At 41.8% G+C, this 21,108-nt stretch overlaps 1 protein-coding gene across 1 annotated transcript in view; it reads left to right on the forward strand.

Annotated features, from left to right (window-relative positions):
- The first annotated feature begins 3,880 nt into the window (after positions 1-3,880).
- The window catches only part of CACNA1B (calcium voltage-gated channel subunit alpha1 B), a 1,447,778-nt gene continuing 1,430,550 nt past the window's right edge, over positions 3,881-21,108 (forward strand). Inside the window, exons 1-2 of the mRNA XM_030207102.1 lie at positions 3,881-4,140; positions 6,045-6,150. Coding sequence (XP_030062962.1) covers positions 3,881-4,140; positions 6,045-6,150 — 366 coding nt within the window. The remainder of the gene's footprint in view (positions 4,141-6,044; positions 6,151-21,108) is intronic.

A 21,108-nucleotide genomic window follows, 5' to 3' on the forward strand; every position in this document is an offset into this window, starting at 1 on the left:
TCTTTGTGTGATTTCTGTTTGACTTGGTTAGGACTATTCATTTATAGCTGTGGTTCTAAGCACAGCCCTGTGCTGCCTCCCTGTGTGGTTTTCTTATCTTTTACTTGTGGTTTCTACCATGTGAGTCTAAGTGGGTTTGTCCTTTCCCCTTCAGTTTCTTTGTGCCTGTGTGTAGGGTCTCTTGACCCCTTGTTTGTGGCTCTGTTTAGTGCAGTGTGTTAAGTTCCGTTCCTGGTTTTCACTTTAGCCAGGCTCTGGTTTTACCTTGTCTTGCATGTGCACTGTCTATTTGCCATGTTTGGTATCTTGTTTGTATTCAGTGCCTGGTTTGCCTCTGCTCTGTGCCTCCCTAGAGGACTTGTCTGCTGCAGCCTGGCTGCAGCCCAAGGGCTCACCATCCCAAGTTCCATGACAAAGACGCTGCCAGAGAGAGGAAAAATTGTTGGGCATGAGGGTGGAGGGGATGGCGAGAAAGAGAGATGCTGCATGGTGTGGATAGAAGAGAGGAATAATTGTTGGACATGGGAGTGGAGGAATAATTGTTTGACAGGAGGGGGGAGAGAGGGAGAGGGATAATTGTTGGATGTAGGGTAGGGTGGGGAGGGAAGGAGAGATGCAGCACAGGAGGGGTGAATGACAAGAGGAAGAAATTTTGGACCTAGGAGGGAGGAAGAGAGAGATGCACAGGAGGGGTGAAGGACAAAAGAGGAAGAAATGTTAGACCTGGGAGGGATGGAAAGATGCTGCACAGGGGAGAGAAGGATGAGTGAGAAATGTTGGACATAGTGGTGGAGGGAAGGGAGAAATGGAGAGATGCTGAAGTGGGGAGAGAGATGTTAGACTTGAGAGAGAGAGAGGTGATGGACAATGGGAGAGAGGGAATGATATTGGACATTAAGGTGGAGGAGAGAGAAGGAGAGATGCTGCATAGGAGGTGGAAGAAGGGGGGAGCTATATCCAGGGGCAGAAGGGAGTGAGGGAGAGATGCTGGACTATGGGTGGGAGGTAAGAGAGGGAGAAATGCTGGCTCCTGGGGAGGGGGCAAGAAGAAAGAGAGAAATGTTGGCCTCTGGGGAGGGGGAAAGAAGAAAGAGAAGGGACAGGAAGATGCTGGGAGGGGGTGGAGGGTGGGGATAGTAGAAAGAGGGAGCAGATACTGGGCTAGAAGGGTGGAGGGAGGGAGACACTGAGAATGGTGGAACCATGTGGGAGAGGCCAAGGGGGGATGGTAAGGAAGTGAACGAGAGGAGGATAGTGATTATGGGGGTAGAAATATGAAACAGGGTGTAGGTTGAAGATGGAAGGGTGGGGAAGGAGTGAGATGGGGAATAGAGTTAGTAGGTGAAAGAAGGAGATGGAAATCTGATAGGTGTCTAAAAAGTAAAAAGAAAGAAAGGGGTTAGAAAGAGGGTGAAATTTGAGTGGACAGAGCAGAAGAGAAAAGGAGGGAAAGAGCTTAAATTGAAAGATTAATATGCTAGAGGCAAGTGTAGTAAAGGAATGGAATGAGAGAGGATAAAAGATAAATGGACAGCAGGTGCTTGAAGGAGAATTAGCAGAAAGACAGGAAAGTCTAAAAGAGAAATTGGAACCAATGTGATGGAAAAATAAAATGACCAGACAAGAACAGGTAGAAAAGTCATTTTATTTTCAATTTATAAATTAAAATATGTTAGCTTGAGAAATGTGCATAGAGGATATCATTTTATTGTGCTCAGTAGAAAAGGAAATACATTTCTGTTTTTATTTGTCCACTGTTGAAGTATATGCTGAGGTTCCTAGTTCAATTTTTGTCTACATATTTTTATTTCTAATTTGTGATCCTTTGTTCTGTATTTGGTGAGGGTCTGTTGGTGTGATTGAGGGGAGGCAGGGATGAGACAGAATTGATGGGTGGCCTTCTTTTTTCTGCCCTGGGCCCTAGCATATCTAGCACCAGTCCTGACCCTTGCTGTAGTTGGTGAGGATTCTCAAGCCCCATCAGCCGAGGACCTCCACTGAAGGCAGTCAAAACTCCCTTCTACTAAGCTTGGCAGATGGCAACAACATCCTTGAGCCACCGATAACTAAGCATGTGTGGGGTGCTGGCATCTGTGACTCGAGGAATTGCTTTGCTGTCTGCCAAGCTTGGTAAAAGGGAGTTCTGGGCATCTTCAGAGGAAGTCTTCAGCTGCCAAAGCTTAGGGATCCTCATGAGCTAAAGTATATTTTGAATTGGGAGATGCCAGGGGAGGAGTAGAGATTGGGGGGAGGGAGAGGGCAGGACCAGAGAGAAAATCTTGTGCCCACCCACTTTGCCCTGAAGTTGTGGCCACCTCCTCTTCCTCAGGTCACATTTCCTGCCGTTTTAATTGGCTCCACATCACTGGTCCAATTACCATGGGCAGCTCCCTTATAATGACCACCTCTGTTCAATAAATGTTTCATTATTATCATAGTTTTCAATAAAAATTTCAGAGAAAGCAGGTTAATGTTTAGCTTAGCTTCAAACCCCCCCCCCCAAAAAAAAAAATTTGTAATAAAAGTAGGGAACTTGCCATAGTTACATACAGAAGGCACATACAAAAGCAAAATGGCCTGCAATTTATTTAATTTTATAACTGCAAACCCAGGCTAAGCTGGGAATTTATTATTTGTGTGCCTATCAAACTTATTCCTCCTCCACCACATTTGGCCCCCGTTTTGTGCTGCGTTGCCGAGACTTGATCTGACCAAGATTGAAGCAGTTCAGGAGCTTCCAGTAGCTGGTCAGCTCCCACAAATTGTAATGAGGCGCGTGCACTAGAAGCACGACAGACGCACGCGCAAAGGTAGCCGCCTCTTCGCCTTCCCGGCCCCCCACCTTTGCTTTATTTGAAACTTCTTATTAAATCTAGTCATTAGTGAAAGACTAGCACAATCATTTTACCTGATGGGGAGGAGGAGAAGGAAGCAGACAATCCGTCGCACACGTTAGATTTTCATCTGTTAAGGATGCGGTACACTAGAGTTGGTGATTTTAACATCCAGAGAAGAAGCGAAATGGGGAGGGTGCAATTACCTCTATAGTGGTTGCTTCCATGCAGTGGATCAATGTGGTCTATTCCTTATCCTCTAGGGAAGGAGTGAAGAGCAAAGATGAAAACAGAAAGAGAAAGAGAGAGACGGCCGTTAGTAGTTTGATTTTTTTTATGTTTTAGCACAGGTAATAATCGGGTTAAAAATACGATGTTTTGAGGGAAATGTTAGCTCCTTCCAGAGGTTATTGGTCTAGGTGGAGTCGCCCAGTTGATTGGCTGGGAAGGGTCACGTGGATAGGCTCTTATAGGGGGGCTGAGGTTCACAAACTGGCTACACTTAACATTTCTACTTGATCTGGTAACTAAGTGACTGGTTTGAGCTGATGGTTCCTTTCTTCCAAAAACGGCAAAAGGAATTTTTTATTTCCTTTTAGAAAATGGAAGAAGGGAAGACGATAAAGGAAAATACTTAACTTGTTTTTTTTTTGAACATTTGTATTGTTTTATTTATTTATTTTGCAATCGCTTGTCGCCCGGTGTGTATAATTTTTGTTAGTCTTTGGGGTGTTCTGCTTTCTGATGGGGATTTTGCCTATACTGGAAAAAAACATGAGTCTCCTCCGGAAAAGCGGCACTTGTGCGTGGAGTTGAGAGAGCTGGGTGTATTTTTCCCCCCCTGCTCGCTCCCTTCTCTTTGATCCTGAAGCCTGGTGTGGGAACACACAATTCTTTTTCTACCAGTATTTTCTGCTTATTTTTTTTTTTATCTAAAAGAAAACGAACTCTCAGCTTTCAGGAGATCTCCCGTGCGTGGTGATGCTTCTTCCTTCTATTTTGGCTGCTAGTTTGGATTTTAACACTTGGTCCCCTGCATTTCTAGAATGGCTCGATTCGGAGATGATCTGCCGACTCGCTATGGAGGTGGAGGACCGGCTGGTGGAGGAAGAGGAAGCAGCAGACAGGGTGGCCCCCAAGCCGGCCAAAGGATGTACAAGCAGACGATGGCTCAGAGAGCCAGGACTATGGCTATGTACAACCCCATTCCCGTCAAGCAGGACTGTTTTACAGTCAACAGATCTCTCTTCATCTTTAGCGAAGATAATATTATACGGAAATACGCCAAGAGAATAACAGAATGGCCATATCCTTTACTCACTACTGTGGCTGTCTCTGTCTGTCTCGCTTCATTTGTATATTTCCATGTTGTTTAAAAGAGTGCCAAATGCTGCAACACACGTATGGCAAAATGTGTTGCTCGTTTTCTTAAATATTTGCATGAACTAAAGACGGTTAAATAATGATTAGGACACTATCAGTGTCAGATAAGCAAAAAGGTATTTAATAACAAATCTTTGCAACCTTTTTTAAATATGCAACTTGGAATAGTCTTGAATTAAAAATAGACAACCTTTTGCCTGTTTCTATTAGCTGACATAAATCTAGGTATTAAGGCAAAACCTGTTTTACTTAATGGTGTGTGACTGAGGCAGCGTCCAAGTCATGGGAGCAGATACAGCACTGGTTTTCTTCCAGTGCATGGCTGCAGACTCAGGGACTGAAACCCTTCCCTTTTCAGCAACAACTGAATCGCAACAAGATATTTCCCCTGTATCTTTTTAAAAAAATGATAGAAGTAAACAGAAGGAAAGGGTATTGATTGCCTTTTCGGCAGTGCTCATCTTGTGCTTGAAGGACAGAAATGTGGTCCCCTCCCTATAAAGGTTGGTCCCTAGGTTTCCTTTGGGCGTGTGTTGGATGCTGTGTGTCAGCGGGAGTGCATTGCATCTCCAGGGAGCCTGTTGTTTTCTGTTCTTGTGAAAGCACATACCTACTGATCCTTTAGTAACAGCAGCAAGGCCTCCTTGCAGAAGCCTAGCAACACATTAGTGTTTTCTGCTGATACCGCTTATATGAAGTCCATGGTTGACTTTCTGTTCCCGACTGAACTTAGCTTGACTTTAAACAGAGATTTGGATGGTGACGGCTGTGTGTTGAAGCAGTTTAATCTTGTCTTTAACTCTCGCTCTTCTTGATTTCTGTGCATTACCAGCCCTTTTGGAGTAGGGTGGAGCAAACAAGGCCTGGATAAAGGAAACGAGTATTTTTCCTGTGGAGACCTTTTATCATTTAATATATATAATATAGGGAAAGTAAACCATATGCTACATATTTAGCAACATTAAGCTCTTTATAAAATGTGGAAAAATATTAAATAACTACCTCTTAGCATCTAAGATAGTTAATTGTGTTTTCATGTTCTTGATCGGATGATGTGTAGTAAACCAGTGGTTTGAAAGTGTGCTTTTATTCTTGAGTCGTGGTTTCCCAGCCAGGCTATATAGTGGAGGGTTCAGTGCTGAAAAACAGCCAAATGCTGTCTACGGTGCTGAAAGCAAGTATGAGTTACTACCAGTAACTCCTACAGCAAAGGCAGGTTATCAGGTTACCATAAACATTGTTCACTCAGGTGCAAGCTAGAGCAGTGAGAAACAGAGACAATGGCTGAGATTCAGCTGTACTTATAGTTATAATTCTATAACTAATTCCACGTCCATAAAACTGTCTATTTGTAGGAAAGGGTGTCTTCAAAAGAGAGTGGCAGTTTTCACAATAACCGGGGAAGACTGTGCTAGAACACTTTATTTTATTTCAAAAACATGCCCTGTAATAATGAAACACAAAAGTTTCATAAACCAATAAAGGGTTTCAGAATACTATATACTAGGAATTGCACATCAGGTTTAGTTCATTTTCCTATCTCCAAATTTGCTTTCTGGTTTACAACCCCCCCCCCCCCCCCACATGTTTCAATTCATAGTGTTTATTTCACAGATTAGGGAAATTTAAGCCAATAAAAAGAGAAAATTTGATGCCAAATGACAATTAAAAATAAAAAAAAAACAGTAGTCTTAAATTGCTACATCATTTATTGAACCCTATTGAAAGGATGAGCTATATAACCTCACCTGGTATTCTATTTTAATCTGTAATTTTAAATAAGAGAAATAATTTATTCAGATTTTGTTTTTCTTTGACCATTGTTACTCCATTTGAATATATGATTTTAGCTACCATTATTGCCAACTGTATTGTTTTGGCTTTGGAGCAGCATTTGCCTGAAGAAGACAAGACACCAATGTCAGAACGACTGGTGAGTATTACCTTTCATGTCTGTAAAAGTATTACTGATGTTGTGGTAGAATATTATGTCTAAGCTGAATGAGTTCAAAGAATGGTACAGCTCAGTATCTTTTTTGTTTGACTATGCAGGCATATATATACTGCTTGAAGACAATGAATTGTTAGGTGACTTCTGTAGAACCCTATGATTAAAGTGTTTTTACTAAAGGGATGTTGTCAAGAAAGAGAAGAATAGATTGCTGTGTTTATTTAATGCTGTGGCATTAATTAGAAAACCACTCAATAAGATCCATTTTAATTGACTTTTACTATTTTTTATTTTGGAGAGACTAGAGTTTAGAAAAACTGGACAGATTTTGTAGTTCATCCAATTCCTTAGAAATACTTCAAATGCAATCAGTTCTTAATAGTATATATTGTGGTTTCTATAAATTATCCCTCCTCTATCATGATAGGGTGCATAATAGTGGGCCTAAGGGGGAGGCATAAAACCACCCACAGCTACAAGTTTTCAAGTTACTGCTGACTTAGCAGCCTCAGCACAGCCCTGTTTAGGCTTTGGACTATGTATGCTCTTTTGGCAGTAAATAACTGACATCATATCAACAAAAGCTTTCATGCAATAATTCCATGTGTTGAATTAGAGATAACCTCATGCTTTCCCAAGGGAACACCAGCTGTGCTAGTGCTGGGAGAGAGGGCCCTAGTATATATTATGCCAATAGGTAAAATGGAGCCTTGTTAATGGAAATTTTCTTGACTGAATCCAGCATTTCATCTTCTGTGTTTTAACACTGTTATAATGTTGTGAGAAACCATATCTCATCTTCAACAACCTGTATTACTAATTCTAGTTCTGATTTCCAAAGCTGCCTTCGAATTGTGTACATATAAGTTCAATTTATACTGACCTTGCAAACTACAGTAGTCTGCATAGATATACATTTGCTGAAATATGTCCTTTAAATTGATAAATAGAGGCTTGTACCACAGGCACATAAGTACAAATTACCTTGAGTAGGACCAGGGTAGTTACACTGCACTGCCAAAATGTGATGGTAAAATGGCAAAGGTGGAAGTACAGTTAAACGTAAGTTACAGTGCATATTTCCTTACAGAATTTTAAGATGTAAATCCTAACGTTGTTTCTATCAACAAGAGCATGGACAAGTGGTCAGAAAGCCAGATGACAGATGATTTGGAGCAATATACTAAAAGGAGATACCTAAGAACGTATAAGCATGCCTGGTCCATTTTGAGAAACTTCTGCTTTTAAAACATCTGTTAGCATTTTTATCTAAGAGCCTGAGAAAATGGCAGTTAGAATTTGGTCACATTGTTTTTATTGCTGCTCAAGTAACAAAATCAAAATTAACCTACTAAAACATGTTTAGCTTTTTTTTAAAAAAATGTTTTAACAAAGAAATTGCATCTGGGCATTTCCTTTTTAAAGAAATTCTCTCTATGTGGCACGAAAGTGCTGATATATTATACTCTAAAATCATGGCTCTATAATAGCAAAGCTCATTGAGTCCTATTCTGTAGTGGCACTACAAACACTGTGATAATAACTCTGTAGGTTCTCCACACATGATCCAGCTGCTCGCATTTGCTTCCATTCTGCTGAACAGCTGCTGGCAACACTCAAAAGTGAAAAGTTTGATTCAGAAGGCAATAGAGCTAGATACTGTGCTCAGAAAACTAAACTTGTCTATTTCCTCAACCTTTTTCCAGTTAATAGTTGTCTTTGTTTTTATTTGTTGCAAGGATGTTTAGCCTAAAATAGAGTAGCGCTTAGCAGTGAGTTCTTATTATTTCCTTTTGATTATTTATTCAACAAAATACCATATGTCATAGTAACATAGTAAATGATGGCAGATAAAGACCTGTATGGTCCATCCTGTCTGCCCAACAAAATAAACTCATTTTACATGGTATGTGACACTTTATATGTATATGCTTATTTGAGCAAGCCTACCCCAAAGATCCTGTCCACCCTCACTAATCTCAGGAAGCCACCAGTATGGACTGACACTGCTACTATGGACTGACCCATCTATTTATCTTTACCTTTCTGCCCTGTTTCCCCCCTTTCCTTTTATTGTACCCTGTCTATTTGTTATTCCAATGTTGTAAGCCACATTGAGCCTTCCAGAGATGGGAAATTGTGGGATATAAGCACTGTAAAATAAATAAATAAATAAATATACCCAAGTTTGATTTGTCCTTGCCATTCTCAGGGCACAGACCGTAGAAGTCTGCCCAACAGCTTTCTTGTACTAAAAGATCTGAAGCTAATGTTGAAGCCCCTTAAAATTTACACTCAAGCCCATCCATATCTATTCACTCACGATCAGGGTGTAGACTGTAGAAGTCGGCCCAGCACTGGTTTTGCTTCCCAATCACCAGTGTTGCCACCCAATCCCCGCTAAGATTCCGTGGATTCCTTAGTGTTTATGCCACGCATGTTTGAATTCCATTACCGTTTTCATCTCCACCACCTCCTGCGGGAGGGCATTCCATGTATCCACCACCCTTTCTGTGAAAAAATATTTCCTGACATTACTCCTGAGTCTGTCCCCCCTTTAACCTCAATTCATGTCATCTAGTTCTACCGACTTCCTGTCTCCGGAAAAGGTTTATTTTTAGATTAATACCTTTCAAATATTTGAACGTCTGTATCATGTCACCTCTGTTTCTCCTTTCCTCCAAGGTATATATGCTCAGGTCGGCAAGTCTTACCTCATACGGTTTGCAACGGAAATCCCATACCATTTTTGTAGCTTTTCTTTGCACCGCTTCCAGTCTTTTTACATCTTTAGCAAGAAATGTCCTCCAAAACTGAACACAATACTCCAAGTAGGGCCTCACCAATGATTTGTAGAGGGGCATCAACGCCTCCTTTCTTCTGCTGGTTATACCCCTCTCTATTCAGCCTAGCATCCTTCTGGCCATGGCCGTCACCTTGTCGCATGGTTTTTTCACCTTTAGATCCGCAGACACCAGCACCCCAAGGTCTCTGTCCTGAGTTGAACTTACTAATCTCTCCCCTCCTATTTGGTATCTCTCTTTTGGGTTTCTGTACCCAAATGCACCTCTCTACATTTCTTGGCATTAAATTTTAAATGTGCCAATCTAGGGTCCAAAGTTTGTTACCAGAGTACAGACTCAACAAATACTTCATACATAAAGTACTCCTTACTTCATTAATTTCCTCAACTTATTTATTAATCACATATACCTATATCTTACATCAGTCCTCGGCACTCACAGTCACTCACCGCTTCCACTCATAACACACAGTTCTCTTCAGTATCCTAATCACTTTTATCACTTCTAGTCAATACAAAGACTTTCATTTGCTTATATCAAATGCATAAACTCAAAGAAATGTGTTTCAGTCTTTGCTATATCCAAATCTCCGTGATCGTACTCAGGCGCCACACTCCAGTGTACGCTGGTGCCCACAGAGTCTTTAAATAACAGTTCACATATTATGGAAACTTCTTAAGAACTGTGTCCATGAGGATCATTTCAGCCAGGGAAAGGCTATCGAGGTACCTTGTGTGAAAATATCCACTGGGGCTAAAAAGTCCTTTTAAATCCACTGGGTTCTCTGTATCTTGTCCTGGTCCTCTATGCGAGACCGCATTTCGGGAATTTCCTTCTTCAGGAGGAACCAATACCTAAATTATATAATGTGTGTATAGACATACAAATGCAAGAATAGGTAGTGGCTTATTTGTACTGATCAATCTAATTCTTTTTAATCATTCCATATCAAAATTGGCTGCTTAACATCAGGATATCATTCCAAGTCAGGAGTTTTCTACCTGCCCAATAACGCTATACCTGAAAGGCCACACGTGGGAGTTTAAATATACCTTAACTTCTCCCCCTACGTAACGTGGCTGTCCTACAGCCACTCTACCTCTAAATTGAGGCCATTAGGGGCCACCGTAGCCCACTCAAAAATGTATCTTTGTTCTATATTATGCAGCAGAGCACTCACATCTCCTCTGCGCCCTGATGCTGCTACTTGTACCAACACCACACTTTTCAACTTTTCAAAGTGTTGTGTTGGTACAAGTAGCAGCATCAGGGCGCAGAGGAGATGTGAGTGCTCTGCTGCATAATATAGAACAAAGATACATTTTTGAGTGGGCTACGGTGGCCCCTAATGGCTTCAATGTAGAGGTAGAGTGGCTGTAGGACAGTCACGTTATGTAGGGGGAGGAGTTAAGGTACATTTAAACTCCCATGTGTGGCCTTTCAGGTATAGCGTTATTGGGCGGGTAGAAAACTCCTGACTTGGAATGATATCCTGATGGTAAGCAGCCAATTTTGATATGGAATGATTAAAAAGAATTAGATTGATCAGTACAAATAAGCCACTACCTAGTCTTGCATTTGTATGTCTATACACACATTATATAATTTAGGTATTGGTTCCTCCTGAAGAAGGAAATTCCTGAAATGCGGTCTTGCATAGAGGACCAGGACAAGATACAGAGAACCCAGTGGATTTAAAAGTGCTTTTTAGCTGCAGTGGATATTTTCACACAAGGTACCTCAGTAGCCTTTCCCTGGCTGAAATTATCCTCATGGACATGGTTCTTAAGAAGTTTCCATAATATGTAAACTGTTATTTAAAGACTCTGTGGGCGCCAGCGTACACTGGAGTGTAGCGCCTGAATATGATCACGGAGATTTGGTTATAGCAAAGACTGAAACACATTTCTTTGAGTTTATGCATTTGGTATAAGCAAATGAAAGTCTTTGTATTAATTGACTAGAAGTGATAAAAGTGATTAGGATACTGAAGAGAACTGTGTGTTATGAGTGGAAGCGGCGAGTGACTGTGAGTGCTGAGGACTGATGTAAGATATAGGTATTTGCAGTGGTGTGCTGGAGCCGGCTCGCACCGGCTCGCAAGAGCCGGTTGTTAAACTTTCTACCGACCTGCGAGCCGGTTGTAAAAAATCGCGAGCCGGCTCTGGCTCTCCTCCCTCCCTCCGGATCTGGTCCCTCACCGACTCCTTGTCCTTCTAATTCTTCGGGGTAGGCAGTCTTGTCTGCCCACTGCCAGCTGACTCTCCCCTGCTGCCGATTCACGCTTTAAAAATGGCCGCCGAGACTTCCAGAGGCGGCCTCACGAGACTTCTGCTGAAGTCTCGGCGGCCATTTTGAAACACGAACCGGCAGCGGGGGAGAGTCAGCGCTGGCAGTGGGCAGGCATGACTGCCTGCCCAAAAGAATTAGAAGGACAAGGAGTCGGTGAGGGACCAGATCCGGAGGGAGGGAGGAGAATTCGCTGAAGGGAGTCGGGAGTCGCTGGGCATGGGTGGATGGAGGGGAGAGAAGGGTCGCTGGGTATGGGTGGATGGAGGGCAGGGGAGAGGAGGGTCACTGCTGGACATGGGTGGATGGAGGGCAGGGGAAAGGAGGGCCACTGGGTATAGGTGCACGCAGGGCAGGGGAGAGGAGGGTCACTGCTGGACATGGGTGGATGGAGTGCAGGGGAGAGAAGGGTCACTGCTGGACATGGGTGGATGGAGGGCAGGGGAAAGGAGGGGAGAGAGAAGAAATACTGGACATGGATGGAGGGGAAGAAAGAGTGAGGAAGGAGATGAGATGAGGGGAAAGGAAGAGCGGAGAAAAACTGCACATGGATGAAGAAAATAGGCAGAAGCTGAGGACCAGAAATGAAGAAGAAAGGAGGAAAGGAAAGAAATAAATGGAAAGGAAGCCCTGGAAACGGAGTTAAGAGGACAGATAGCAGCAGAATTGGATACTGGGCCAGCATGATCAGAAAAACAGTCACCAGACAACAAAGGTAGAAAAAAAAATCATTTTATTTTCATTATAGTGTTTGGAATATGTTCACTTTGAGAATCAGGAGCTCAACATTAAAAGTTTATATTTATTTACTTATTTATGGCATTTTATTGCACATTAAACATGAATTTTTCCTGGAGGAATGCATTGCCACCCCCCCCGGCTATAGCCAGCTCTGCAATTGGGGGGGTGGGCGCAGAGGGGGACCGGGGAGAGAGCCTGTTGTTAAACATTTACCAGCACACCACTGGGTATATGTGATTAATAAATAAATTGAGGAAATTAATGAAGTAAGGAGTACTTTATGTATGAAGAATTACATTTTAAATGCCAGACCCTCGACCATTCGTCTAACGTTTCGAGATCCCTTCTCATTGTTTCTACTCCCTCCAGGGTATCCACTCTATTGGCTATTTTTGTGTCATCTGCAAAAAAGCAAACCTTTCCTTCCAACCCTTCAGCAATATCTCCCACAAATATATTAAACAGAATCAGCCCTAGCACCAACCCCTGAGGAACTCCACTGCTCACCTTCCTTTCCTCCGAGCGGATTCCATTTACCACCACTTCTGTCCCTCATTTTCTCCACAAAAACGGAGGAATATCATAATGGTTAAAGAAACAAGTTGTGAACCAGGAAAGCTAGGGTTCAAATCCCACTCTTCCCCATTGGCATTCTTTGGGCCTGACATTTAGCTCCAGCAGTCACCACAGAAAGTTAAATTCCAACACAGACATTTAATACTGCTAAATATATGTATAAAGTTATTTAATTAGTGTCAATATCAGTTTAATTTTAGGTTTGCTGTTCAGCAGGCCTAAATTAAATGGATAATGTATCTATTTAGCAATATAAACCATTTTAATACTCTGGTTGTGCTAAGTGATATATGAAGTAAATAAATGAATCAAATCTGAATATTATTGCTAAATGGATAAGTACTGTCTCCGCCTTTATTCCTCCTCTAAGCTAGCCTCCTATTATAGATAATGTCTAGACATGGAGGCAATTCTATTAGTGGGCATCTCTTTTTAGTTGTTCTAACGCAGCATGATGAGACCCTATTCTACTACACTGTGTCCGGAAAAAGAAAAAGTGAGCCCCCTAAACATTTTGCAGTAACAACCTTGAACCTGCACTGAATTTAATTTAAAATTTTACTTGCACAAAGGTGGATAGTAACATAGTAGATGACGGCAGAAAAAGACCTGCACGGCCCATCCAGTCTGCCCAACAAGATAAACTCATATGTGCTACTTTTTGTGTATACCTTACCTTGATTTATATCCGTCATTTTCAGGGGCATTACCATCACCAAATTAAATGGGAATCCCTTGTCCTGTTTAAGAAATTTTTAATTTTTACAAATTGTTGTCAGAAATCTGTTTCCAGCATGTCTTAATTATTACTTACTCGTTGGCATCATTTATGATGTCATTGCGTGTTCATAAAATGTCAAAAGAAGATGGAGTTTTAATTAAAATACTCAGAGTTAAATGATACGGCACTAAAAGATCAGCTTTAAACATTCAGACTGTTCAGGACTCAGGTTGATATTAACTGTGTTAGGAGCTCTAACTTTTGGGTAGTATTACTTAAAATTTGACATCTCAGTAATGTTTAGGTGGATTTCTACAAAACCACAAAACATTGTTTGAAATAGATGTCATTTTGTGCACATAAAATTTTAATTAATTTGGTGCAGGTTTGCGGTGGTTATTTTTCTGGACAGTGTATAATGGCACATGGGTGCTCAAATTCAAATATAGAATACTAGTGTAACCTGGCATTGGTGCGCCTAATGTTTAGGTGCCTCGCAGTTACACCAGTCATAGACCTGGTGTAACTACAAGTATCTAAATGAAGCAAGGGCATGTATAAGTTGCTGAATTCTGTAAGTTGTGTGTGGAAGTGATAGCCCCTCCCATGATCTGCCCATGCAAATGTCCCTACTATGGTCCACCCATGTGAATGTCCCCTTGCATTTATACACTATGCCACTTAATACACACCCTTACAGAATAGTACGTGGGTGTTTTACTGCTACTTATGTGCATAAAGGAACACTTATCCATGACAGTAACAATATTCTGTATACTTTCACATCCAAGTGGTGTGTAAATATAGGCACCCTGTTATAGAATCAGGGGGTTAGTAAGCTAAACATCCTGATATCTGTATAATTCCTGAAAGTACATGCATAATTGAGGTATGCATTTGCCACCTGCTGCAAATATGTAACTTGCTTTGAAATTTGGGCCCTTTATGACTTGGGAAAGACAATTCACCCTTCATGGCCTTGAGTACAATTTGTCTATGAGCACATCTAGACAGGGAAATAGCTCTTGTATCTACCTGTATGTAACTTGCCTTCAGCTCAAACTTGGAAAAGGAAAATATATTTTTAGCATTTCTATTTCCATATTGACTATGACACCAAACAATGGAACCTGTTGAAATCTTAAGCTATTCTAAGTTGTCACTCATAAATGAAAATCAGATCACCTCTGGAGGATCTTTATTACAGGAATGAGGAAGTATTGGTAGATCCCCAGATGGATATCTTTCATTTTAATTCACATGTTTTCAATTTCCAATGTTTTCCTGTTTCTTTTAACTGACCAGACATGGATATTTCAGCTCTGTGCACAAACTTTGCAGATCAACATTGCTGGAGCTGTTTGCAGAATTGTTTCCTGTTTATTTTCAAAACACTAGTTCAAAAAGTGTCTTTACTGAATTGCTTTCTCAAGCTTGGACCCACCTACAAATCCACTTTAATCTGTTCTTGGTGTAAAGTAAACCTGAAATAAGGAAGTTTAAACTTTCAGTCATTTATTATAATGTTCATAGAAACATATCATTTCTTTATTTAGATTTTGCTCACACTTTTCTCAGTAGTAGCTCAAGGTGAGTTACATTCAGGTACACTAGGTATTTGTCTGTCCCAGGAGGGCTCACAATCTAAGTTTGTACCTGAGGCAATGGAGGATTAAGTGACTTGCCCAAGATCACAAGGAGCAGCAGTGGGATTTAAACCAGCCACTTCGGGATTGCAAGACTGGTTAGAGTCACTAGGCCACTCCTCATTTGGGAAGCCAAGGATTTGACATCTGCATTTGACTGTAGAAGTTTGCAAACATTTAAAGCTCAACCTTTGTAGGTGGAATTTTTTAAGTTTAGTTGACTCCTCACTACTGGAACACAAAGAACTCTTTCTAAAATTAATGCAGTTGTTATAGTGGCACAGTTCACTATCTCTTTCATTCTATAAGTTGGCACCTAATGCTAGGCACCAAGTACACACACATGTTATAGAATAACAGCACTTGCATGTTTTAAAGATGTCAATAAATGGCATGCATAGTTGCTAGACACTATTCTATAACGTGTACCAAAGTTGCTTGGCATGTAATTGCAAGGGGAGTGTAGGGTGTGTCCCCAAGCAATGCACATGATTTTTATAATATTATAAGTTGCACATGTTGCATGGCACACTTAGGTACACCAACTTATGCCAGCTATTGACCTGTTTTAAGTGGGTATGCCTACATTTTGGTGCCCCAATGCAGCCCTGAAGCTGTTACAGAATTGTCGCTAAGCACACCCTATTGTGGTGCCTACATGTTGGTGCCAAGTTATAGATTTGCCACCTATGAGTCTATTTTGGGCACTTGAAAGCGTTAAAAATGCAAAATCATTCAGTAATTTAATATTTTTCAGAATTCCCCATGGGTCAGGTTTTTGAAGGCACAAAATTTCAATCAAACCCTTCATATTTCTACTCTAAGAAAAAAATTTGTCAGCACAGTGTGACAGGATGGAACAACATCATGCATTCTCATCTTGGATATGATTAAGGGAGTTAACAAATTCCACATAATGATTGGCTTCAGAGTTTCCATGGGCTCTCTGAGAGTGTTGACATTTGAATGGGAAGAGAAAATGTTGTGTTGCTATCCAAAGAAAGGTGTCAGAGATGTCAAATTCAACATTTGAATTTTGTTACCTTGCTTCACTGTTCTTGAAGTGAATTGGAGCTTGGGAAATGTGGGTCCCTACAGTCCATTAGGGCCTAGGGCTTGGGGGAAAGGTCAAGAAGGATATAATTGATGATGCTCTTTTGGAATTGTTCTACAGTAATTTCCACAGGAGGCAAGGGGAAGAAGACATACAATAAATTACTGTCAGTAGTGTTGTTGACCGAATGAATAAACTGACTTTAGTTCAAATTGAGGGAAGTTGGATATTCCAGGCACCAAGGGCCTATCATAAATTGCAAGGAATGTGAATTGATGTCTTCCATAGAAATTGCAATCTAAAGATATAGGGAGGTCACCTGGTACCAGAATCTGGTCACTTCAGCTTTATGATTCCAGAGTTGAGCTGTTCTAGGCTAATGTGGATTTGTTTGTGTTTGTTACTGTTGGAGTTTGTTTCATAAGAATTTTCAGTAAAGAAACATTTCCCAAACCTGAATCTACCTAGACTTTTCTGCTTTCTGACTATGTGCTCAGGAAATGGTATTGATTTAGATCCATAGATTTGGGCTCCTGTCCAGCAGCTATTCCAAGTGTATGGGGTATAAGCTTCATTAGAATCAGTGTTACAGAGAAGAGATACCTCAGGGTTGCATAAATTTGGTGCCTAAAATGGATCCTGCTTGAGCCACGGTAATAGAGAGATCCAAGATAGCTACCATTTTCATAATAAATGGAATCCTGTGGAGCCTGCCTGAGATATAGATGACATGATCAATTGATGAAGATGTCCACCAAAGGTGAAACAGAAGTGATCACTAGTGCAAGGAGTCCAGCTCAAACAGACAATGAAAAAATAAAGAAAATAGCATGGCACACAAAGAATAATTTATTGGATCAATACAAACCCAATGCAGCCACATTTTGGTAGGTGCCTGCATTAGGGGTATAATATCACTCCTAGATAAACATCATTGGATAATTGAATGAATACCAGTCTTTTGCATAAAGCTTACTATAACTTGTTTAGGAGTGACAGAAACTGCCAACAGCAGGAGAAATCTTGTGAGAGACTGTAGTCTAATATCTATGGGGAGTTGATTCCATAGTGATGGAAGAATTATGATTAGATTAAAATTTAACTACATGGTAAGAAGGGACAAGAAGGTTTGGTTGGGCAGAGCACAACATACAGGATGGAGTATAGGGGATGAGGACACTGCTGTGAAAAACTCAATGGAATGAAGTGAGAATCTTGAAGGAGATTCAGTATGCAGTAGGTAACCAATGATCTTTGTAAAGTATGGGGGTTATGTGATCAAAAATTTGTTTTCCCAAAATGCATTTCACAGCACTGTTTTGGATCATTTTCAATCGGTGTAACAAACAATGTAAGATCTGATAGTAGGGAATTACAATAGTCCAATTTAGAAAGGATCAGTGAATGGACTAATAATGTTAAGGCTGCAATGTCTAGCAGTGAGCAGATGGAACACATTTGTTGGGGGAGGGGGGCCTTCCTTACTAGATTTGAAACAAGAGCAGTATAATTCAGATTGTCAGTGGTGACTCCTATCCTAGTAACTAGACCAAGTCTTGTAAAGGAACAGAGTTTCTATAGATTTTAGGCAAACTAGGGAGAACAGGTGAACCATTGATTGAAAATAGTGCAGCTGTAGATTTTGTTGGGTTGATTTTAAAACTGTTATTTGTAAGCCAGTTGGCTATGGTGCCCAGATTAATTGAGAGATCAGAAATAAAAGTTGGAGAGTTGGAGTCAACAATGGAGAGAAGTTGGATGTTATCCACATAGATGATGGAGTTAATTCCAATGATTGGATAAGACATGTTAGTGGTGCAAGGTAGATGTTAAAACAGAATGGGTCCCAAGATAGAGCCCTGGGATACACCACAAGGAAAAGGTGAGAAACAGAGTCTTGCCATTGTAAAGGGGTCTCCTTCCTCCTCTCTGGTTTGGGGCCGGCAGCCCTATTAGGCTCACAGGTTTCAGGCAAAGAACCAGATTGCCATACGGACTTTGGACCAAAGTGCTTTATTATCAATTCAGTTCCACTCTCAAAATTGAAATGCAGTTCACAAACAGTGTTCGGGTTGGGTTCAAAACTCCAGCCAACATTCAGTTCCTTAACAGTTCAGGCCCACTTTCTTTGCACTACCTTCCCCTCTCCCTCAGAAGGGCTCAGTCAAAGTTCAGCCTGCTGTTCAATACATCCCAATAATCCAACCCTTTCACAAACAGTCTCTTCAAAGGAAACCACTACTAAATGCCCCTGTCCTCTTCACAGCACCCAGGAGGACCCTGTACCAAACAGGGCTAGCAGCTTTCCTCCCACCTTAGAGCACCACATCCCTGTGGCCTCTCACACTGCCTTCATGTGCTGGACAGGGCTACATCTACATTCTCCCACTCCATGGCAGCTTACTCTTTCCCCCCAGGGAAGCTCCAGTGGCAGGCCCTTTCCGTCCTCCACCTACTCCATGGCAGCTTCTCTCTCAATCAATTTCCTCTCCCTCCTGGTGGCTGAGAACCACCTGGAAATCTCTCTCCCCTCTCACATCTGGAGGGAATTATATACCAGCGATGCAGCTAAGGGACTGAGCTTCACCTCCCCTTCTCCCTCTAGTGGGGAAGGGAGTAACTGGCTCCCCTAGCACTGAGCCACTGCTCCCCCTGCTGGGGTTAGAAATACGTTCCACCCTTTTGGGGTTACCCTCCTATCTCCTGCTTGCAAGGGCTTCTGGGAACCATAGTTCAGGGATTAGCTGCTTCTCTTTGGGGCCCTGAGTGCTAGCTTTGTCAAACCATTAGACCTGAAAAGATCTCTCAGAAACATAAGATATAAACTGTGTGGGAACATTGTCAGTAATTATTAAGATCCAATAAATGCTGAAGGAGGAAAGTGTGATAACTAAGTAAAAAGCAGCTGAAAGAATACAGCAAGAGCTGAGGAACTTCCCTACCACAGTTGAGAATGAGATGAATGAAATCTGTGAGTGCTAATAAAGTGTGTTCTGTGCTATAGTGTTGATGGAAGCTAGTTTGTTTTGGGTGAAGGGCATTGCTGTTGTCTAGGAATGAAATCAGTAGAGAGGAGACATTTTTTTCAGCCAGTGTTGGTCCAAAGTTTAGAAAGTATGATGGTATGCAGGAAAGTGAGAAAGAGACTAGAGAATTATTTAGACAGAAGGTCAATTGATGAAGTGGAGGATCGCAGGGCAGCAACTATTTTAGAGAGTTCCAATTGAGATGGAAATGTAAAGGTCTGGAAGTTGCTAAGGTCAATAGATGTGGCAGAAGAAGTAGGAGAGGGTGCATGAAAGATGGTGGTGTAGGAGCAAATCAGATATATCCTGCCTCCTATGGGACAGTGCATGTAGGGACTTGCAAAAAATATTTTGTTAGCAGTCTGGATTGATAGGGTTATGGTGTCACATCCCATGACTAAGCAAATCTAAGTCCTTAGCTCCTGGAAACACTGATAAGCAGATGCGACAAGCCCTGAATAATAAAACTAGAAGCCAATTTATTTACAAAAAGTAATAATAACCATGAATGAAAACGGAGATAATTAGAATTTGAGAATTTATGTGCAAATGCTAGGTAGCTCAGAAAGAGGTAATAAACAAATGTTCTTTAAAAGTAAACATATTCCCTATGCCCACAATATTGGAGCACCTGCTAATTACTAACTAGCACAACAGAGCTTGTTTCTACTACTTGACTGTGAAATAAGTCTCTGCTCCCTTGGGATGGAGATGTAGGTCAGGAGGTATTCACGCTGGCCAGGGCACGCTCTGAAGTGTTCCAATGATGAAGAGATGAGTAGAGGAGTTCAGTGGAGTACACGAGCTAATGAGACCACAAGACTGCTGAGGATCTGATGATAGCACCAAATAACTTTTGATGCTCAGAGATGCCCCTTTTATATGGTTCTGAAAGAGGCAAATTTCTAAAAGATAAGGTAAACAATTCATTCTGTTCTGGATATTCAGATTTGAAAAACCCACAAGATTGTCCATTTTACATCATTCTGTAAAGTTTCTTTGAACCCCTGGCTCTGAAGACCAGAAGTTCTTGTCTCAGAGCAAGAAGTCCATGATACAATGATTGCTCACTGTTTACATCAGCCAAAGTGAGTTACAAATACAGGTCTTGACAAATATTGAGACAAAGGTTCATGCTGTATTGAAGTCTGAATTATGAGTTGCATGAGGCTGTTAACCAAGCTCTGTTTATAGCTATACTAGCCGTTAAGCCCGTTAAAACGGGCGAGAATTCCAGCTACCCTCCTCGCCGCCGCTCCCTCCCCCCTCCATGCTGGACCTCCTGCACTGACCTGACAGTGCCTCCCACCTCTGTGTGAAAGCGCTGCAGGCAGCAGCAGATCGCTCTGCTGCCTGCAGCGCTTCCACACTGAGGTGAGAGGCGCTGTCAGGTCAGTGCAGGGGGCCCGATATGGAGGGGGGGGGGGGGAGTGGCGGCGGGGATGGGGGGGGTGGAGGTTGGTGTGTGCGATGTTCATTTCCAGGTGGCAGCGGCAGCATCCGACAGTCCGACTCCATTTCCCTCTCTGTTCCGCCCTCTGACGTCATCACGTCTTGATGCGAGGGCGGGACAGAGAGGGAAGTCTCTACTGTGCATTTGCAGGTGAGTTGGTCACTTGCCATTTATATGTTTGATAGACAGGGATCCAACTCCTACATTGTAAATAAAGGGCACCATGCGTATTGAGGCAACAGGAAGAGCACGTGGGGCTATTGATATGGATGAAGCTGAAGAGGGTTCAGGAGGAGTGATGTGCAGGGAAGCATGAAGATAAACAATTTTATCAATAAATTCTGAATCATCGAAGTTTATCTGTTCAATTCTGGTCGCCACACCTCACTCTCTCCTCAAACACTAGCTGACTACTTCCGCGATAAAGTGCAGAAGATTAACCTTGAATTCACTTCCAAGCCTTCTCCTCCCAGTGACTTCTTAACCCACTCCCTCAACCAACCTAACCCGGCCTCCTTTTCCTCCTTCCCTGAGATCACCGAAGAGGAAACTGCTCGCCTTCTTTCTTCCTCTAAGTGCACCACCTGTTCCTCGGATCCCATTCCCACCAATCTGCTTACCAACATCTCT

This window comes from Microcaecilia unicolor, chromosome 6 (assembly GCF_901765095.1).
Source record: "Microcaecilia unicolor chromosome 6, aMicUni1.1, whole genome shotgun sequence".
NCBI classification, from domain to species: domain Eukaryota; kingdom Metazoa; phylum Chordata; class Amphibia; order Gymnophiona; family Siphonopidae; genus Microcaecilia; species Microcaecilia unicolor.